The sequence below is a fragment of the Plodia interpunctella genome, chromosome 23 (assembly GCF_027563975.2).
Source record: "Plodia interpunctella isolate USDA-ARS_2022_Savannah chromosome 23, ilPloInte3.2, whole genome shotgun sequence".
Lineage (NCBI taxonomy): Eukaryota > Metazoa > Arthropoda > Insecta > Lepidoptera > Pyralidae > Plodia > Plodia interpunctella.
Window position 1 is genome coordinate 6,950,608 of NC_071316.1, and position 21,802 is coordinate 6,972,409.

Sequence of the window (21,802 nt, forward strand, 5' to 3'; positions counted from 1 at the left end):
TTCTTATTCCAAAAATACCTACCTACCTTTAAATAAACTTACCTACATTTAAATTTTATGTCTCCTTCCCTAGGCATTGAGTCTAAAGCAAACTTTAAAATCTGTTTAGCAAGAACAAAATAAAAATGTCAAGTAGGTACTTATAGCTGACAGTCGAAGGAAGTAAACGAGTGAACGTTAAACCTACTTAATCTTTATTAGACGCAATGGCAATTAGGAACAGCCATAAGGAAAACTTATAAAAGTACAGTCGGTTACAAATGTTGCAATTAAAGGTTGGTGTAGACTTTATGGTCACACACAATAAAATACCTATAATAAAATGAATTGCCAGATTCTTTTCATTCTGAAGTTTTGCAGCGCGCGCATTGTGTCATGTTCATTTCAAATAAGTATTCGCAAATTATAGTAATAAAATACTTTCGAACCAAAATTTAGAACTTTTTCTACAGCGACAATTCGTTCCGAGACCGTTGATGGCACCTAAGCACTTAGCAGCACCTTGGTACATATTTACTTATTTGTCTGTCTCTAGTATCTCTGTGTACTTACCTAAACTGTTAAATAATAAGTAAGGCGTAGTAGGTACATAGGTACTATGAACAGTTCGGAACAAAATTACAGAAAGAATTGACGAAGTTCGGAATCCACAGCCCATCTACGACACGCCAAGTGAAATCGTAGGCACGTTGCAATACAAAGCTATTTACTACTACTTACCACGTTTACGTCGTTAGGTAGTCGTAAAAGCCATGTCAGATGCCTTTAAAAAAAACTGACACCAGTGTTAGCAATAATCCTATAGAAGAAGAAGTAATTTTTACTGCAATCAATTGTATCAGCTGATCCAAAGCTGCAACTAACTTGAACAACTTGCAGAGCGCTACACGACGCACTACACTGTATTGATCGTAAACATGTGTAATTTTATTGAAAGCCGGCGAATAAATGAATATCAAATTGGAGCATGTGGCGAAAAAAAACGTAAACAAAACAATACGGGACGATTCATAAAATAAACATAGGTACGCGAATAATGTTGTTACGTTGTCTGTTCGACTATGATTTAGTGAATTTGTTTAACGGTCGAAATATCGATCGGGTTTGGAATATTTATTGGGATTTTTACTCGTGTCTTTGCTGAAGACAAATTATAAATTAATTTCCACATTCGGTCTCTCGCTTGGTGAAAAGCGTAAGTATAAAACCAACTCGTTTGTTTTGAGTCGATGAAGTGTCTTAACAGATTTCGAGGTACATCCTTACATATTATAAAACAAGTCCTCTGTCGCGTCTGTCTGTCTGTTTGTTTGCAAGAAACTCAAAAACTACTGTACGAATTTTCATGCGGTTATCACCAATAGATTGTGTAATTCTTGAGGAAGGTTTAGGTGTATAATTTATTATGTTTTTACCCGAGCGAAGCCGGGGCGGGCCGCTAGTTAAAACAAAACAAAGCCAATTTCGGATAAATTTTAACGTCGAAATTTGCAAAGCAAATAGGTAGTGTATAATACGTCATACATAGTCATAATACGTGCTAACATTCCAACAATAGTAATCCTTCAAAATGGAAACGACAAAAAATCCGTCTCGAAAGACGTCTTGATTAAAATTCATTGCCATAATACATGACAGTAGAAATCAGCTGATCGGATGCAAAATATCTATTTATCGTAACGTATGCACATGTAATAACGTGCCGGCGGGCGGCCATTCATAAAACTGCTGACTTATTGCTACTATTGAACTTGTAAACAAAGCGCTATTTGTCGCGTGGGGGCAATTGATCATTTTTACCTTTTGCCGTTGATGTTATAATAGATTTTACATGACTTATTTGACGTTGTAGTGGGTAATTCTTTTTGTCAATTTAGGACCGACGCTCAATAGGTGGGAAGAAACCGGAGTAACACTCTGATTAATAAATTATATATCTTAGTTGATAGTACATCTGGTTCAATACACGCCTTGGGAGACTGTTAGCAATGAATTTGCAATAAATGAATACATTATCATGCATCTTCATTTTTCATTCGAACATATAATTTTATAAACATTCACGACGGAACTTCATATTTTGCGTAGGGGCTCACCGACAAGAAAATTCTTCCAACGAATGCAACGAACAAGGAAAGGGATTTGGAAGTATTATTAGTTAATGAATGTACGAGCCGTGCCAGTGTGCCAGTAACGTGGTCGAGGAGCGAGCGTGGGCGCAGGCGCCGTAGGCATGCTCACAACAACGACGGTACAGAAGATTCAATACTGAGGGTAAATGCCATGTTGGGATGGTTGGACGGGAATTACTGTTCGCTATTGGCTATGAGAAGTTTTCGTTGAGTGTGACACTAGCAAATAATAACAATAGTGACAGTAAGGTACTACCAATTGTGCCAAAGGAAGTTGTAAGAAAAAAAGAAAAAGACGTGGATATGTCACAGTACTATATTATCCCTTTGCAAAGAATCCCTTTAAAAGAACAGCACTTTGCCTCTTTTGTAATGATCAAAACAAAGTGACTGTTTTGATTACATAATAAGGATGATACTTCTAACGGATTTAGAAAAAACAGTGATTCCTCGAGACACTACTATAGTGACTCACAGTTGTACCTGTAAGTCAGGGATCCAACATACTTTGAAAAATATAAAAACTAAGTTATGATTTACATTCAAATGTTTAGTGTTACATTTTCTACCTGCCTCTTTAAGTTAGTTAAGAAAATACTTAACCTTACCAAAAAGCTCGAGTTAAAATAATTGACGGCAAATAATGCCACCTTCCACACAGCCGTTATTGTACAATACCATGGTACTTATTACATCGGGCGCTCCGAAGGCCACTTAGGGCGGCTTGGGAACGCACTTTCTGTTTAAATATTTACTGTACTGTCATACCTTGTCCTTACAGCGGGAAACTATGGTCTGGTCCCTAGGCTCTATTATCCCTATCCCCGAGAGGAAGAAAAATCTAATTCTAATTTCTTTGGTAAATTCCTAGTTAATGGCTGAATATTTAATAGTTTTGAAAATATCTTAATTAAGTAGTATCAGTCTGCCGCTGCCAATATGCCACCTACTTAGCAATTGTTTCAAACTTAGGATAGTAATAAAATTTGTGTTTTTAGAAAAAGATTTTGAATAGGGGCGGTTCTGTTGTCATAAATAGGAATTCCACAAAGCTCTCAACTGAGATAATAGTTATGATTTTTTGATATAAAATGGGTCTAGTCTAGTCAAATCTGTATCACAACAAAATTATCAATACACTTATAACAATATTAAAAACGCAGTTCTAAGAAAAATAAAAACAAAATGCGTTGAACCGAAAAGAAAAGCATATGAGAGCAACCCTAAGTAAAAGAAGCGAAGAATATTCGAGGGGAGGTACACGAACGCGGGTAAAGCAGAAAGGTTTCATACTCGTAGCTAATTATATGTTACCTCGCACACCCTTCAAACCGGAATGCAGGAACTATGTATATCTGTGCTATATGTGTGTTTGTGTGCGCTAATAACATACTCGGCAACGACGATCCTTGCGGAAATATGTGCTCGGGCGTATTTGCAGACGTACTTTATGTCATCATAGGCAAATATTTGTTTATATGTTTATTAATTTGGCGCATGATCAGGTCATCAGCACAACAAAATGAAGCGAATTCATAACAAATACGCATTATTATAGCCATTAGGCGCATAACTGCATGTCAATTCACTCTCCTATTAACACAATTTGAAATTTTGAGTGAAACATTTCTGATATCAAAGCATGTCTGAATTCGCATATAAAAATACCATAGAAGTGAAAAATCTTACGACGTTAATATTACTTTCAGTAATTGTCTTCTTTCTGACCAACCTCACTTTCTGCTTTCATTATATTTACACTGAAATCTCATGAAGTCAATTCGGCTATCATGTACACACAATAGACGGAAACAATAATTGGCTAATTCATACTATTGAGATTTACAATTAAAAGCCGTTCCAATTCATCTTCTGTCTAAGTGTCGATATAAATGGTAGGTGCAAGAGTAAATTTTAAAGCAATAATTTTTCATATTATGAACCGGTGATAAATTTCCAATAAGTTAAGTAATGTGATAACTACATCCGTGAGAACGTTATACCCATTGTACGTGGTCAAAAGACATATAAAGAGAATGCCATCCAGAAATGGCAAAAAGACATAAACATAGAAATAAACAAAGATGGGTTAACAAAGAGTGTTGATGGATACGTGTAAATATTTGTGCGAATTGGGACTCGAAATCAGACAGGGCCTAAAGTGCGAAACGACATCGACACCATTACATGCTCATAAATATAATGATATATAGTGCAAATGACTTAGAAAATAACAAGAAAATAGAACTGAATATACCTGCAGAAGACACACTGAGTTGACTCAGTAGATGTAAAAAAGGAAGAAAAAATTATCTTGGAAAACAGTTAAGACTGACGTAGGTCAGGTTATACTTTTGAATTTGATGGAGCTTTTTGTACCGTAATATTAGTCAATTTCGAATGTAGCTCTTCTACGGACGGTAAACAATCGATCATTGACGGTTGCCTAGTTAAAACATAACCAACGTGTTGGACAACCGCGTCATTTTGACTAATGGTGATGCTCTGTGGTCCCGGTTTGCGGGGGCAGTTACTGTCAGTTTCACCTGTGTAATAATATCTTTACTACAATCTCAGGTCGTAAATATAATATATACTCGTTTTTGATGATTAATGAAGAGAATTTTGGACTGCTTCAACTATCTGCGCTATCAGACTGGAGTACTCTCTTTTGACTTTTCGCTGTGGTAAAGCTGGTTTGCTGTAAATACATCTTTGTAAAAGTCAGTACCTATGCTAAGTTTTGGTACTTGCTAGGCGTTTTAGAAAATTTAACTTATTAGGCCTTAAAGTTATCATATACGTAAGTGCGATTAATATCGCAAACAGATTAAAAAAATGTTTATCGCATTAAATTTGCCGGCATTGTATTAACAATGTTTATTCGGAAACTAGACCTCGACAAACACGGAACATTGTTAGTTGTCAACATATTGATGATATCACTGCTGAGAATAAATCTGAAAGAGCAGTAGTATTGTTTCCCATCGCAGTGGTTGTGTAGACATAACAAAGCCCTGGCAACCTCCCCAACATGAATCAGTCTTGGAGCACTAGTCACCGAGTACTCTTACCGCGTGCAACGACCCAGTTCCACAGATAAGGCGAGATATCGGCCGCTGATTAGCAGTTAGTCACGCCTCTTATCACCGCACCATACGTACTCGCTCTTTCATCAGCGCCAAGCGAACGTGCGTCGAAGTCACGTGCAAAGGACTTAAGCTGCTTTGCTACTTCTTGAGATATGCGTGGATGAATAAATAGCGATAAGTTTTTGAAATAAAATACTCTTACTTCTCACATTAATTAATTTTCCTCGGATAGTCAAGTTATTCTGCGTAGAACTCTCTTATTGGATTTAACGGATAATTTGCATAGCTAGGTCATGTTAGCTAATGGAGTGAAGGTTCATTGATCACTGAATCATAAGTGTCCTGAGAATTCCTTGAACCAAGACATCTGAAGCTGGCATGGAGCCGACGTTTTATTCTTATGGGTTTCTGAAACCCCCAGTTTTTGCAATTTCAGATAATATAACGATATGTTTTGTAACATATTCGGTATAGGTCCAAGAAATCTAATGGGAGGAGTGAAGAAAAATGTGGGAAATTCTATGTACTAAACGAATTTCGGAGAAATAATTTAAGTACACTAATGGAATAAAGATGTTAGTCTTCTTTTAACACTACCGGTGTTCTGGTTCGCTCCCTTTGGAATGAGCTCAGGAATATTGCAGAGCTTCCTACTGGTAAATTTTGGAAATCGATAGATTTCTAAAATCACCTACTCACAAACTTAAGCTTCATAATATTGGTGTAGAAGTGTATATTACAAATCAAACATTTTGAGTTTGTATGAAAATAGAAAAGGGAGGTCTGATATAATATTGAAAGTGGAAGATGTTGAACAGTGGTTGATGAACAATTAGTAGTTGAAAGTGTAGGTGAGGACGAAGTGAAAAAAACCGAACGAGTGTCACGATATCGAAACCGATTGGAAATGGAATGCAGGATCGCACAGCAAGAAAGTGAAGATGATGTTCGTGCGTGATCTCGTCAACCTGTGCAATGCAGTCCGAGTAATTAATCGATTCGCTTATTTGCGCCAATAGTTGTTCTCGATGTAAATAAAATAATTCATGATGAAAAACAGATCGAAGTGCAGATACCTATAGATTATGCGAAAGTCTGCCTGTCATGCTTTCACGGCTAAACTGCTGGGCCGTTGATGAAATTTGGAACTGATTCTGATCTGAGGTCATACGTTGGTTACCGGGGACGGAACTGCGAGCTACAGCTAGTTACATTATAAACGAACAACATTCATCTATATGAGTACATATATTTTATACGCTTTATTTGTAAGCTCTGCCTGCCTGTCTATTCCACCCCCGCAGCTACAGTGGGAAGCATGTGGCTAGGATACCATTATAATGATAGCATAGATTACTTCTCCAAAACTTGTGTAATTATAAACTTATCTAATTTTCTATGTCAGAGAAGTCAGGAAGTAGGAACTGATAAAATAGATACTTTCACGTGTATATATTTGCATTTTTACTATTATTCAATTTCCGCGTTTATTGCACTTTAGTTCGGCTGGTTTTACCATATACTTTGGAAGAGAAATATACCTGCGTATATCGATGGAAAAAAGAATTTATTTCTTAAGAATTTAAGTATAAATAACACTTGTTTATATACGCTAAGTAATAAAGACACTACTATAAAATAGTAGCTTTCACTTGAAAACAAAGGCCAAGCTAAGAATCTAAGTGCACAGTGCATCTTGGTAATGCAGTAATGCAGTGCCGAACCCAATCACACCTGCTTTTGAGCAGGTGTCGCAATCTAGAGAGTGGAGTTCTGGGCAGAATTTTATAGCTAGCGCGTAATTTGCTGGCCGAACATTGGTACTGTAGTTATATAGTAAACGCCGATCAAAGGAAAAGGAGATAAGGCGAACGCGGTCTGATGTTAGCCGTAAGAATGTAAGCGCGCGCGACATTTGAGCAAAATTTAATGTTATTATTACGAGTACAGAATAAATAATTTTTATTTTTATTAATTTTGTCTCATAATTGTCTAGTTGAAACAACGACTAGAGAAAAACAAATCGTGAAGTTCAACGTCACGCACACAATGATCATTGAAATTTATTTTTAAGTTGGCAAAATTTTCAATGTTTGCATTAGTTACTACTTCCTTAACAAAACCAAATAGGCAGCCTATTTGTTTAGTTATGACCTGATTCTGGAAATAAGACTAGTGTCCGATTTTATTAAATCAACCTTATCTGAGATTGCTTTACAATTAATCTGACCATTTTAAAAATCCAGTACGATAAGTTACGTTTTTAGTTTAATACGAACCAAAACTCTTCAATGGTCAACCACATCTGACAGTTTCCCAGACCTGGGAGCCGGGCGACGCTATAGCTGTAGGTATGTACACGTACGGGGGCGGTTAGGACGCCGCAAGCGAAGCGCAAACTAGTCGCCGGCCGTGCTCGCTTCGCCAACACAGCATGAGCGCAAAGCAACCACAATGCAGAAGTATTGCTACTTCTTTTCCAGCTCCAAATTGGGCTAGCGGAAGACTATTTCAGGAAAGTTCCTTCCGCAACTATCTTTTTTTATATCATATCATATATTCATTATCCTTTAATCATCTTAATCTAAAACAAATCACCTACACATTGAAGAACTTCTAAGACCTTTCTTACCCGTCCCGTCTTATTTAATCCATATTAAAAATTGACAATCGAGATAGGGAAAACATATTATAATATAATACTTTTTTATGTATAAGAAACTAAAGTATAATTCTTAATGTAACACAACCCTACAATCTATTTTTCGTCTTCCTCTCCGTCCTTCACATTCATATCAATCACATTTTTAGCTCTCCCTTCCCTTCTCTTCCTTAGCTTATTAAAGTCAAAGTATACAATCGCCGTTGTTTATCTTGACTTTAATAGGCTACTAGGTCGTAATAAATCAGTAAATAAGGAAGGAAAGTCTTCGTCGTAATCTCCTGCACAATAAATATATGATTTTAAAGACCAAATAATGCATCGAGTTCCAGGTCTACATCCTCACTATTTTGTAACACACCGACGCGCCCATCCTACCTACCTATGCATATATACTACATCGTATACGTGTAGAGAATTTCGCCTCCACTCGTTTAGGGTGGATACGCTCTTATTCTTTTAGCCTCCTCTACACTCCGAAAGAGATATTATATAACACGACTTAAAACAATAACATTTTTAGGCAACATTTTGAGAATCTACCACACCTACTTAACGACTGAAATTTGAATAAAAAACACATCTTTATTTCCTATACTTGAAGATAACTATAAAAAAAATTAACATTGGCAAATTCTTCAATTCATGTATTTTATCAACAATTTGCATTTTGCAAAGCCTTTGTTACAGTCGACGATCAATTATTATAAATGTATTTAATTTAAAAATGGGAGAATTTGAAAGGTACGGTGGGCCAGAAAAGTGACTTGGGTCCCAAATGATGGCAAAAGATCACAATTCACGCTAAAGACGCGATGTCTTCGAAAAGAGATGCCCAGCAGTGGGACCTCAAAGCTAAATTAAAAAAAATAGTGAGTTGAGGTATCACAAAAGGAAAAGAAGAAGAAACAAAGGTCCTGTAGCAAAATATAAGACTAGTGACCAAGCCCTGCTACGCGCGGTCTAACAGACGCGAGGAGCGACTTTTTTATATGCTTACATATATTAATCTATCGTCAAAAGCTGTTTTGAGAGGCGAATGCTAGTTCACGTCAATCAAATGATGAACCATCAAATGTAAATACGATTTTAATATAATATTACAGATTTAAACGCAGTACATACATAAATATTATAGAATAACATAATGGACATTGTGTCTTTTCTATCGCCATGTGAAAATAGCGATTCGATGTTATTTTCTCGATGTCATCCTGGATGTAGTTACTGTAGAAATTTTTAATTTCATATAATTTAATGTGTTTTTTAGTCTACTTTGTCACGTCAAAAATTAATCAATATTTATATATTTGAAGTAAAAATAAGTCATCAACGCGAGTACCTCCTCCTTTTGTTTTCACTGACTGTACTCTGAGGTGTGTGGCAATTTATGTTAATGTGGAATATCTAGCTAATAGAATTGCTTATTTTATCACAAAAGAAACCTGTCAAACACTGACGGCTTCCTTGACACGTGACCATCACGCTGGCCAGCTATTCAAAGGGTTTAGGATTGAACGTGGTTATAGGGTCGTTGACAAGGTCAAAGAATTGCAAAAAGAAATATGCATAAAATAGATTGCTATCATTTAAAGTTGGTTGTAAAGTCCATTTTCAAAAAGTATCCTTACATATTATAAAACAGACTTTGTTGTTTGAGTACCGCGTCACAGTCTTCTACCGCGTCTGTGTCTGTCTGTTCGCGATAAACTCAAAAATTACTGCACGAATTTTCTTGCGGTTTTCACCAATAGACAGAGTGATTCCTGAGGAAGGTTTAAATTATTTTTTTTTTACTCGAGCGAAGCCGAGACGGACCGCTAGTGAAATTATAAAAACACTCAACCATCATAAAAACGATGATTTTTGTAACAACTTTCATTAATTTAATAAGTCATCACCATAAACGTAATTAATGTAACTGTCGAATGAAAATTTCCCGAACATCCACGTTGTATAGTCACTTCTACGTGTCGTTTAGTATGGAGCGTTTGGACGAGTCCAAAAATGTGTGATTTTATTTTTGTCATATTTTTGAAAACATTGTCTTTATCACAGTATATTTTTTCTGGTGTTTCAATGAATTTACGACTCCTAGGCAAAGAACATCTGGATTCCATTAAAAAAGCGGAAACCAGACAAGCCTTCAAAAAAGACAAGAATGGACTGTAGTGATAAAAAATACTGTTTTAGCGTGACAAGGGACAACGGCACGAGTAAAATCTAGCACCTATAGTAGTAGACGTAGCAAATATGCCACATTTGAGCAAAGCCATTTGCAATAGCAACATAATTTCTTAGTTTGGGCGCAGAACTGAGAATTTGATAAGAGTATATAAGCGAGACGGGGATAATTTAATTTCCTATTTAAAAAAATATAGGTACTTTGATATAGTGTCTTTTCTCAATTGGCTTGGGTCTGAAAGGGACCTAAGCTGGTAAAAATCAATGTTTTCCAGTATACGACTAAATATGAACCGACGTCTTGATACAGAACGGAGTCAAGAGTCAAGGCTAGGGTTGCCACACGTCCGGAAAGTCCCTGTCTTGAGGGCGTTAGAAATTGTCGTCGGCAGCTACAAAGCTCAATTATGAAACAAGTGTATTACGCAGTAGAACCAGAAACAACCAGCCGAAATTAATTACTCATGCGAGTTCTTTTTTCGCACGAGAAAACACGAGTCATGCGCGGCTCGCGAAAAGTATTTTGTTACGATTGTAGAAGACACCAAAACTTAACAGACATTATTTGCGCAAAAAATGTAAAATGTAATATAATTGTAGTCTAATATTGATTTTTTTTCAGCTAATGCGTAAACTGGAGACAGAACTGAATCAACTGATTCTACTTTACGCGTTTTTCATTCAAACAAACATAACAACCGTGCGTCACCCCCAGAAATTAGAATATGTCTACGAATACGAAGATGTTGATTAAGCTTCTTACGAACTTTCATTTTATGTTCAATGTTATTATGGACAACATACAAGATGTGGTTTTGTTCAGAGGTGATACTTTTTAGTAATCACTACGGTACATAGGTTACAAAGAAATTAAAGATTTAAGAAATTAAATTTAGTCAAACACAAGGCAACAAAAATTATTTTAAAAAAAATCAATAATTTTGTAAAAAAAATTAAAACTGTCCTGTTTTGTAATAAAAGGATGGAGGCAATAGTTAAAGGTCGCAGGTCAATGTCTAACGTTGCTGTCTGGCTGCGAGCGTTCGTTAGTTCCAACATTTTTGTAGTAAATATTGATGAACATGCCTCGTGGAGTATTAGCATACGAGAAGGTCACTGTTGGGCTTCGCGAACCCCAAGGGCACTGCACGCAATGGTGACTGCTGAATCTCAATAGATGCCCGATATCTACTAAAATACTACTAGTTGGAATACGAAGAATAAAACTAGCAAGAACTCTTTATGCGAATTGTGACTGTTGTCTTCGAAAGGAAGTGGCGCAACAAACTTCACCGTAGCCTTTTTTCAAAAACATATATCTTTTAAGAATATCATAAGAAGTAGACGAACGTACATTATTTATAATGTGTTATTGCAATTCAATAGAATACAGGGCTTAATTAAGTTTTGAACAGTTGTTGTGAAGTTGAAGACCCCTGTTCAAACATGCTTTTCAGACTAATTTTTTTTAAAAACCAACCCTCAAACTACTATAATGTTTGTATGAAAATCATGCCTTTTGCGCTTCCGTAGAGACATAAAATACCTAATTCACGCGGGCGAAGCAGCGGGCAAAAGCTAGTAATTCATAAAATATTCTTATATAACACACTTATAATAAAGGTCAAGACCATGCATAGCAGTGTGCGCTGCAGCAGGTCATGACTCAGCGAGTTTTTGCTCATGGGGTGCATGAGTGAAACACAGATTTTCAGTCAGACCTTAGATCCGACCGTAAACGAGGTTCTATAGCATGCTGTGGTAATAATACGCAGTGACATGCGCAGGCGGCTGACCACCGGCTACAGGCATCACTACCGGTTTAGGATCAGGTAAAAAAAAAACGCGAAATTGCGCAGTGGCGATGTTCAAGTAGAATTGTCATGGGAATTCTTATATACATGTATATGGCAGCGGGGCAAAGAATTCATTTTTGAGGTTGATTTTTTTATTTTCTTGGGCAGGTTGATGTGCAGTTGACTGACTAGTACATAGCATACCTGACCTCGACTGCTCTGCCAAAAGCATACGAAGAAGAGATGCAGATTTTTTTTTATTACGAAATAATTTGTATATTTTAGTTCATAGTTCTGTAAATACCGCAAATCGTACGTGATACGCACGTGGCTGGCAACAGACCAGCAAGTAGGCTCGAACTATTTCAGTGCACAAACACTGCACTGACAAATAGGAAGGAAAATGTTGTATAGAAGATAATGAAAACCAAATAGTGACATCTGTAAATAAATATTCGATCAAGCTTATAGGAATACACTGCGCGAAAATCTATAACATAGTTATAGGCAACAATGAGATTATTATGTTTGCTTACAATCAGACAACCTGCTTGTTTACCTACTCAAATAAAAAAAATTGAAATTCAAATGGCAATATAATTTTCTAAAATGTCTATCTGTTTATACGACTATACTATTAGTATGTATGAATAAGTAAAGATTTAGTTATCACTATCACTTTTACTCTCTTTTTCATAAAGAACCGGCGAATTTTTTTACTGATTTACTAGAATTAGAACATCGAAAATACTTTCAATAAGATTTCCAAAAGTATACATCCTTAGACAAAACACGCACAGCATACATCATTTTTCATCGAGGGTTCAATCACAGCTTTTTACGTCAAAATGAATTGTATGCCAATAGCACAAGGATCTAAGTCGCATGCGCTGTACTGCTTGCAGCAAAAATACTAACTCATTGGATTTTCGTTGAACATAATACATTTTTTCATTTCATGAGAATTTTATGAATGAAACATCATAAATTAATGGTTTGTTTACATTCGAGGCTCCGTGAATGGCCGCCGTAATCTGTAGTAAAATATCATGTAAATGTTGACACATGGAGAGCTATTAAACTAAAATATTGATTTAAATATATATTTATGTTGGTGATAAGAATGAGTATGATTGTGACTCAAAATAATGACTATACAGAAAAGTACTGGTTTTTAAGATTCACGTAAGTACTCATTTAAATTGAGATTTCTAAACTGGTGTTGTTTCAAGTGTAAGACTCAATGCGTCTTGGTATAAGGTCAGAAAGAGTATTTTAGTAACTAAAAAGCCAGCTATTACATAAAAAAATAACATAAGTTCTATAATACGAATTTAAAGCAAAGATAATGTTGTACAGCCAACAACATATCAACATAACCAAATTCATTGTAAATTGGGCCCTATTACTGCAACACAAAAATCATATGTAGGTAACTTAGGAAGCGATGAACTGTGCAGTAGAGATGGTCTAATTTCTGCATTTAAATTTAAATGTACTGGGATTCTAAGAGAGTCATTAAATTGAAATAGATTTAAATAATATTATGTTATTGATAAGGATAAGTGTGAATTGTGAGCAGCTACTAGGTCAATTTAACTGGATTTCTTGATATAAATGAAATTAAAATATTTATGTGCTATCGCTAAATGACCATTGTTTATAGACCTCCTTGGTGTAGTGGCTATCAAAACCAGTCGGGAGGTCCAGGGTTTTCTAAAGTAATGGAATTAGTGATTTAATTATTTATCTTATGACAAATTCTTAATTCACATGTTTTAAAACTCATTAGTAATATTATTCAAATAATCCTTTATCTGCAAGTTCTATTGGTTAATGACACTAACCATTGACAAGATACTTTATTTCTTAATATTGCATATGAAGTAAATCCCAATTCCATTACTAAATAAATAAAAATAAATCACACAGATTGAGCTAGAACAAAGTAAACTGATCATAAAATGGGGTTACTGTAATATTAAAGATCAATATGTATATATAAAATGAAAGAATAATGACCATAATGATTATGATATTATAACAAGTCAGTCATGAACTAATGCTTCAGTAAATAGCAGTATTTATAAATTATGCAAATAATACTTTTGTCTAAGGAAGCAGGGTTTGATATAGGTACAAAGGATAGTTACCCTAGAGTGAAAACACATTTAAGGCAAATATCCATAATCAATAACTATAAAATGCAATAAGAAAAATAAAATCTAGTTATATATTTGCAAATAATATAGAAATAACATTTTTGAGAAAACTATTCTGAGAAAACAAAAGTGTAGAAATATACAGGTTCCTAACATGTCTGAGTGGTGAAAACAGATTTGGTTAAGATCAATAATACTACAGATGGTTTGTATACGATAGAACAGAAAAACAAGCATTCACTGTCAACAACCGTGATATATGAAAAAAAAAATACAATTCTTACAAGGTTTATCCATTAAACTTGAACTATCTGTCACTACATGCCAGATTTGAGGCAAAAAATATAGTAATTTGTTTAAATGAGAAAAATATAATTATTATGTGTTAAAACATTTATCTACAAAAACACAAATTCAAATTAATATTCCATACAATCTATGCTGCAAAGTGCTACATATACATACACATTTGATGTGCACTGGCCTCTAAAGATTTCTTTTAAAAAGCCCAAGTGCAAATGAATATTAAGTACAAACAGCATCATAACAATGCCACATCGCCTAGCTATTTTAATACAATAACATGACAATAAGGAAACACCCAACACCCATGTAGATCCTGAAAAATTATGAGGTCATGGGCCAGTTTGGTTCATTGTTGGACACTTTGTAGGAGGACAAGAGTGTAAATTGATGATTTATGATCACAAACTCTGAGCCTACTTTAAGGCTCTAAATAGGAATAGGTACCTACTAAGTACAAAGGTCTAGGTAGATTTCCGCCAGAAGTCCCTTTTATATGTAGAATTTTTTGTTGTACTTTATATTTGTGACATCCTTTTAAACCTGTGACTTGCAATGAATAATCTGAATCCTTTTTTTGCAAAGCATAATTTTTGGAATAGTCAAATTATAAAATGTATACTAAAATATTTTCACAAAAAATATAATTTATTAAGTAATTGATGTATTTATATTCTTTTGGTAAATTAAACATTTTACAGAAAATTATATTTATATATTTTTTTTCATAATCCAAATCACTGAAAAATATTTCACAATTTTAAAGAATATCATTATACTAATTTGATTTCATCATTTGAATAAATAAATCTTTGGATAGAAAATTCTCATTGAATCATTGCTCTAATTTCAGTGTAGTGTGTCTACACATATAAGAGGAAAGTTAATAAGGATATTTTGAGTAATCATATTATTTTACCATAATGGGCAGTACTTTCAATATTATTGCTTTGCAACTGGATTCAATTATCTATCTAATCCTACCTACCTAGAAACCGAGAAGTTTCAGCATAGTTGGTAACAAACAATCCAAGGTAGACAAAAGGAGAGGGCTATGTCCAGCAATGGGACACATTAAAAAGGTTAAATAAAAAAACTTATTAACCTAGCCTCGACAAAGAATTTGTGTCAAGGGTTAATTTCCTTGAAAGTCAAAACATGTATCAGATCAATTGGACTATGACCACACCACATTTGGTTATTAAAACCTAAATTCAGAGCTCAAGTGGACCTAAACATGAGAATTCTTCCACATAGACAAGTTTGATAGTATATGGGGCTGGTGTGTGAAGTTAGATCTCAATTACTGTGGTTTTCATTATTTAATACTAAAATTGTGTTAAAATTGGTATATTTTGCATTATGAATAAAGTAAAATTGTCTATTAAGCATTTAGAGCTAGCACAGACCTGATCATGAGGCCGGCTGTGTTCTCATGGACCGCAGGCAAGCCGGCCAGCTGGCCGATTCTTATTAGCACTCACAACACATTAAAACACTAATTAAAATTGTTCAATAAGCAATTAACTTGGGATTGTAGCTTTTAATGGCTACGCAGAGAGTACACACATCATCCTGCACTAGCACTTGACTACCACTCACTGCACTAATCTACAATACTTCATAAATGTTATTTACACTGGTCTGTCAATAACCCAACTTGTAAGATTAATTCACAACTTACTATCACAACCTAACCTAAAAAAGTGCACACAAAAAATCAATTGACATTTACAGATGTTTTGATTGCCAATATTAACTACATGACACTGTTTTAAACAAGAAAATACATTAAATCTCACAAAGATCAAAGCCTTTCACGCGACAGGGAGGCAGTATGGATTTGTGGGCAAAATGCTTTGTTTGAGTAGGTAGGTACTTGCAGCCTTGCTTGCACATAGCTATAGGTAGGCACGTATGTTAGGTATGTGTAGTGCACGTATATGCACCTAGCCATAACTCACTCGGGCGTTTCGTGAGCGCCACGGCGGCCCGAGGACAGGCCGCGCGCCTCTCGCGCCGCCCCGAGACAAAGGGCAGCGCGACAGGTTTCGTGCGGCCCGCAAAAACTGTAAACACGATTCTGATTTATGACCTGGCCGTCCGAGCAGCCATTCATACACACGAGTAGAACCGGGGCATATGCCAGGAGGCAGTCACGCTCGAGCGCCGCGCTGCCAGATCGCTATCGGCGCCCTGCCCGCGCTCCGTCGCCGTGTCCTCGCAGGCTCACGCTCGCGCGGACGATGCGACCGTTTCGAAATGGCGCAACGCGACGGAGGCCGTGACGCCGTACGAGAGAATGTCCGCTCCGAACGAGAACCGAGCGCGGACGGGACGTTTCGCAACATCGGATGGGCTCACGGGGACCGAAATAATCCACGACGTAAGATCGCGGGCGGAGCGCCGCGCTCAACAAGCGGGTGCACACGGGATACTCACGGCCTGGCCGCTCGCAGCGGGTCAGCAGCGCCGGCGTCCATGGCGCGCCCAGGCCCTGGCCGCGGCCGGGCTCCGGGCCGTCGGCCGAGCGACGCAACACTCTCTCCGATCTCACTCAAAACGCGACGTGAAACACCGTCGCACCATTTCGACGACACTGCACATCGACCGCGGCGATTTTATACACGTATAAACACTTCGCGAACGGTGTTTTGTTACATCGGTTGACTTTTCTTTGAAAAATCAATATACATTTTCCCAGAGTTTAGAGATACGGACGAGTCGATGTCCAGCGCAGGTTAGGTGCGTGAAGTTTGCAAGCTTTTTTAGCGCACCGGTGTTACCAACATTTTTTTGCCAATTTTTTGTTTTGGGTGTTGTGATTTTTTTTAGTGATTTGTGATGCACTTCGCACTAGTCTATGCTACGTTGGGTCTTTCATAATACTCCTCTGTAGCGAGCTCAGTAGCGCCAAAGTTTGACTAAGTCTACACGTTTCTGTTTAGAAAAAGATTATCTGACTTCGTTTTAGTCAGCATTATTGTGATAAGAAGTTACTATCAAATTCCTTTAACTGATAATGTTTATTGCGTCAAGTAATTTACCTATTTTAATCCTCAAAATCATTCAAATTAACTCAAAAAAAAAACCTATAAGTAGTAGGCAAATATAGGAAAAGGAAATTGAATTATCGGGGCCAATAAAATAAAAATTTTCAATAAAAAAACACAAATTTTTTATTAATGAATTCCAATTTTTAAACCCATGTCACAGGACATTATAATATTATTATAATTGAATATCACCTCGTCTGCGATGAATTTGCGATTCAGGGTTAAGTTGGAGGAGTTGAATCTCACTTTAAACAAAAAAAGTGAAGAGATCACACCTCCACTTAATCCTTTACGCTGAAATGTTTCAGAGTTACTGGATTCGTTTCAGCATTCCTCTTGTCTTAGCTGATGTGTTGTAGTGACTCTACGTATGAGCTGGAAAGATAGATCTGGCAGCAGTGTGAAACTGTCAAGATCCCCTGTCCAACTCTTACGTACAGCCTAATGAGGCGAATTTTCGAGATCTGGAAACAAAATGATAATAAATGTAATTATACAAATATGTGTTGGATAATACGCGGTGTGACCGTCCAAGCGTACACACTTCATATGGAGTCGCACAACGCGCTATCACCACTAAAAGGTGCGGCTAACGTTCTCTGATAAGAGCAATGCTTTTCCCTGTCGCGTCAACGGTTCTACATAGCTCTGAAATGAATATTACACAGTGTATTATATTATAACATGAGGATAATTTTAGAACCTCTTAGAGTGTTCTGATATGCGAATCACATGGAGGCTCAAAACACATGTGCCATTAGACCACCATATGTTGTTACGTAATCAATTTGTTTCTGTGTGAGAAGCGACATTAATTACAAATAATCAGTTAATCAAATAATAATTGTATTATTAAAATAAATATAAATACATAGCTATAAAGTAATATTACATAATAATTAACTGCCACGTCAGTATTAAATTTGAAAAACCGAAAAAGAATTTGAAGTCAAAATTTGAACTTCTATAACTGCCAATGGAATGATACAATTACCTGCACTGGGACCAGCTAGTTACCAATGTTGAAGACCAGATCCTGGTTCCTGGATAGAAACACTGAACAAGACGAGTTCTACACCACAGTCAAATGAATTCACACACTTCGATAGAGACCCGATCGATCGATCAGCTCATATTTATACTTTCGATCATATCTTTAGATATGATATCTGGGAACTGCCACGATGTACGTATGTCCACCATGATTGAGATAAGATTCGATTTTACAGGATATTGATTGGTTCCCGCAGGCTTTATCGGCTTGGCAAACACTTCAGTCCGCCAATCGGCAAGGTATCGGTGATAAGAGAGCCAGTGACGATGTCTATCGAGCGGTGGAGCCCCAAGCTTGCACCCACGATTCTCAGGCTCCATAGCCGTGCGTGGCCACTGCCAGCACTCTGTTATCTGCAGCGAGAGCACCACAATCATATGTATTGTTTACAATGGAGATACACCTTAATGACATTATATCTAGGTAACAGATAATGGCACCTTTCATAACTGCACGTAAGAATCTAACATGATAATATAGCAAAAATAAATGTTTGATATAAGTATGTATCATTGCATTGCATCATGACAATTAATAACTTAGTTATATAGCTAGTTGTAAAAAAAGAAAAATTAACAAACCATTACATATAAAATTTCACATCTTTGATTTTTTGAATAATAGTAAAAAAATTGTATAAAAAATTATGAAAATTGTTCTAAACGTAATTTTTATAGAGAGACGTGATACGTGGAAGAATTTCGACATAGTACTTAGATAAGGTGACAAAGACGCATATCAAACCGTGTCATTTGATAAGGCACGAGGTGTGTGGTTTCTGGAACACTTATAGACAGGTGAACTACAATACTGTACTTAGGTTCGTGTGTCAAAATTATATGAACATATTTTATACCTACTTAAGCTAATAATCTTAATGACAGTGGAAACTGTGTAGATGACATAAATTTCCTAGGCGTATCCACTTATTAAAAACCATCCACTTTCGAACAGAACAGTGGTGTCCTAGATTTAGCTGGATGCGTTTTATAGTTGACGCATTTCTCACACGGATAATGAAAAAAATCCCACGCACGTTTAAGCATCCAAATTACAATATCGTCAAATTATATAATAGTTAGATGAGAAACTGTTATATACAAGTTGGTTACCTATATGTTATATACCAGTTTAACTATTGACTGCGGTAAGTATTTTTTATCAACTGGGCTTTATTACAAAAATTAACCTTGCTGACGCCTAGTATTTTTTTTTTGCTTTTTCTTTATTCTAGTATAATATTGCTGGTGCCAAATTTTATTCAAATTACCCGAAGACATCTAACGTGGCGAGAAGATGCCGATAAAGAAGCAAGTAATGGCCTGTGATGAGTATTGATAGCATGACAAGTGTTTGAATCTAACTTTTAATTCACAGATATGCGTCTATCCACCGACTCTGCCTCATTATTTTTTGTTTTCTTGATATCTATGCTAATCAAAATCTAAGCTGCTAAGTATACTTACTTATAATAAATAAACTCAAAACTACTGGGTAGATTTCGATGAACACTGACACAAAACTTCAGGAGTGACATCTTTGTTATTATGATTATACTTGAGGGAAGTCGGGCGGGCCGCTAGTGTATTATAAATCTATATAAGAAAAATCTGAAAGTTTGTAATGTTTGTTAGGTGTGTATATATGTTCGTTAGGTACACTTTCACGCAAAATCTATTGGACGGATAGTTATGAAATTTGATACACGTGTAGAAAAACAAATAGGATACTTTTTATTCCGAATTACCTACGCGAGCGAAGCCCCGGCGCGTAGTTAGTTACATATAAGTATTGTACTGGTATTAAACTTTAAATAAAATATTAATAGTAAGTACGAAATTATTACATTCAGTGAAACATTCAGGCAGCGAAAGAATTGATGCCCAAACGGGAAAAGTTGGTTGGAGGTTTCCTCCAGCCGTAGGGGTGGGGGCGACTGAGGGGCTGAGGGTGACTGAGGAGGCATCGGCGGCCCGGACGCCTCGCGGCCGTGAACCGAAACTTCGGAACTTCTGCCGTATTGTGTTTACATTGAACTTTGTTATGTGGGTTAAAGTTAAGCCAGAGTTCAACGTATGTGGCGCCCGTTTTACTCGATTGCAAAGTTAACTCTCAAGTTTATGGCATCGATTTTCATCTTATGTTTATCAGATGTTTCAAGGTTGTTGCTATCGATTATGGGCGTGTTATCTTTACATATGTAGCTTAACTTACATTGTGTGCTATGCTACTATACTGGTATCAATCTAGCTAGCCTTTGATAGGTACGGCCATGTTGTTTCATACAGGCTCAAGGCAAGTATTTTAGGTCAAAGAAACGAATACAGTTGTTTGAGGTTTTCAGGCTTTTAAACTTCACGATATAAAGCCGTACCAGAGTAGAACTCGTACTCCTCTAGTTTGATCATTGCAATGGATTTTTTTTACGTAAAAAATCTTACATTTAGCTACCTACTCACCTTTTTTACTTTCGCAATGTTTTTGTTTTCATTTGCAAACAGTAGCTTATAATTGAGTGTGATTAGAAACCTTTTAATTTAGGCGATGCATAGGTTCTAGTGTTGATTTGGGAAACTATAAAGACACATTTACAATGTGTTTGAAAAATAAACATAAATATAAATGTATATCACCCATTGCCATAATATATTCCCTCAATGTATAAAAATAAACTGTTGCTAAATAAGTTTTAAAGCAGCGCTTCTCTTTAAAAAATGTGTGAATTGCGGTTTTGAAGGATTAAAAAAATACTTCGTTGTCTTGTTACACTAATTGGTCTGAAAATATCACGAAAATAAACCTGGCTAGTTTCTGCACTTCATATAATATGAAACGCGTGCGGTTACTTATGTACAATGTGCACTTGTATATTATTATTTGGCTGTAATGAATGTATAATATAAATGGCTCTAATAAAAAATATTATAAAAATAATATGTGTTTTCAAGCTCTGCTTGCTTATAATGACTTTATTTTTAGAAAAATAAGTAACTAACTACATAAAAACTAATTAACTACATAACTAACTACTTAAAATTAATACAAAAGAGATAAAATTACTATTTTAAACAAAATGTTTTAACTTGTATCTTTATTCACTAGCCCGCTTTGTGTCCCTCTATAGGGGAATTCCCTAATTTTAAAAAAATGTAACTTAAATAAATTATTTGAACTCAATATAATACTCCCTTTCCTTCTTCCATCTTTTTCAAGACACATGACATTTTGTCCTTACCCAAACCTGTACTTGAGGACTTGCTTGATGCTTATTATTTGCACAAATAAGTTCAGTGACTTTATAGCAAACTTAGGAGTTTTTCCGAAATTGGATTGGTCCTATCAGTGATAGTGGCCACACCTG

General features: G+C 36.0%; 1 protein-coding gene across 5 annotated transcripts in view; it reads right to left on the reverse strand.

Annotated features, from left to right (window-relative positions):
- Tdg (Thymine DNA glycosylase) overlaps positions 1 to 17,318 on the reverse strand; it is a 63,701-nt gene extending 46,383 nt beyond the window's left edge. For 2 of the 5 annotated variants that reach the window (XM_053762894.1, XM_053762893.1), the window contains exon 1: positions 16,774 to 17,318. In XM_053762894.1, the coding sequence (XP_053618869.1) occupies positions 16,774 to 16,814 (41 nt within the window). In that variant the 5' untranslated portion in view covers positions 16,815 to 17,318. Of the gene's footprint in view, positions 1 to 15,740; positions 16,268 to 16,295 lie in introns of those variants that run through there. The other 3 variants (XM_053762892.1, XM_053762891.1, XM_053762895.1) reach the window with 2 other exon arrangements.
- Between the last annotated feature and the right edge of the window lie 4,484 nt (positions 17,319 to 21,802).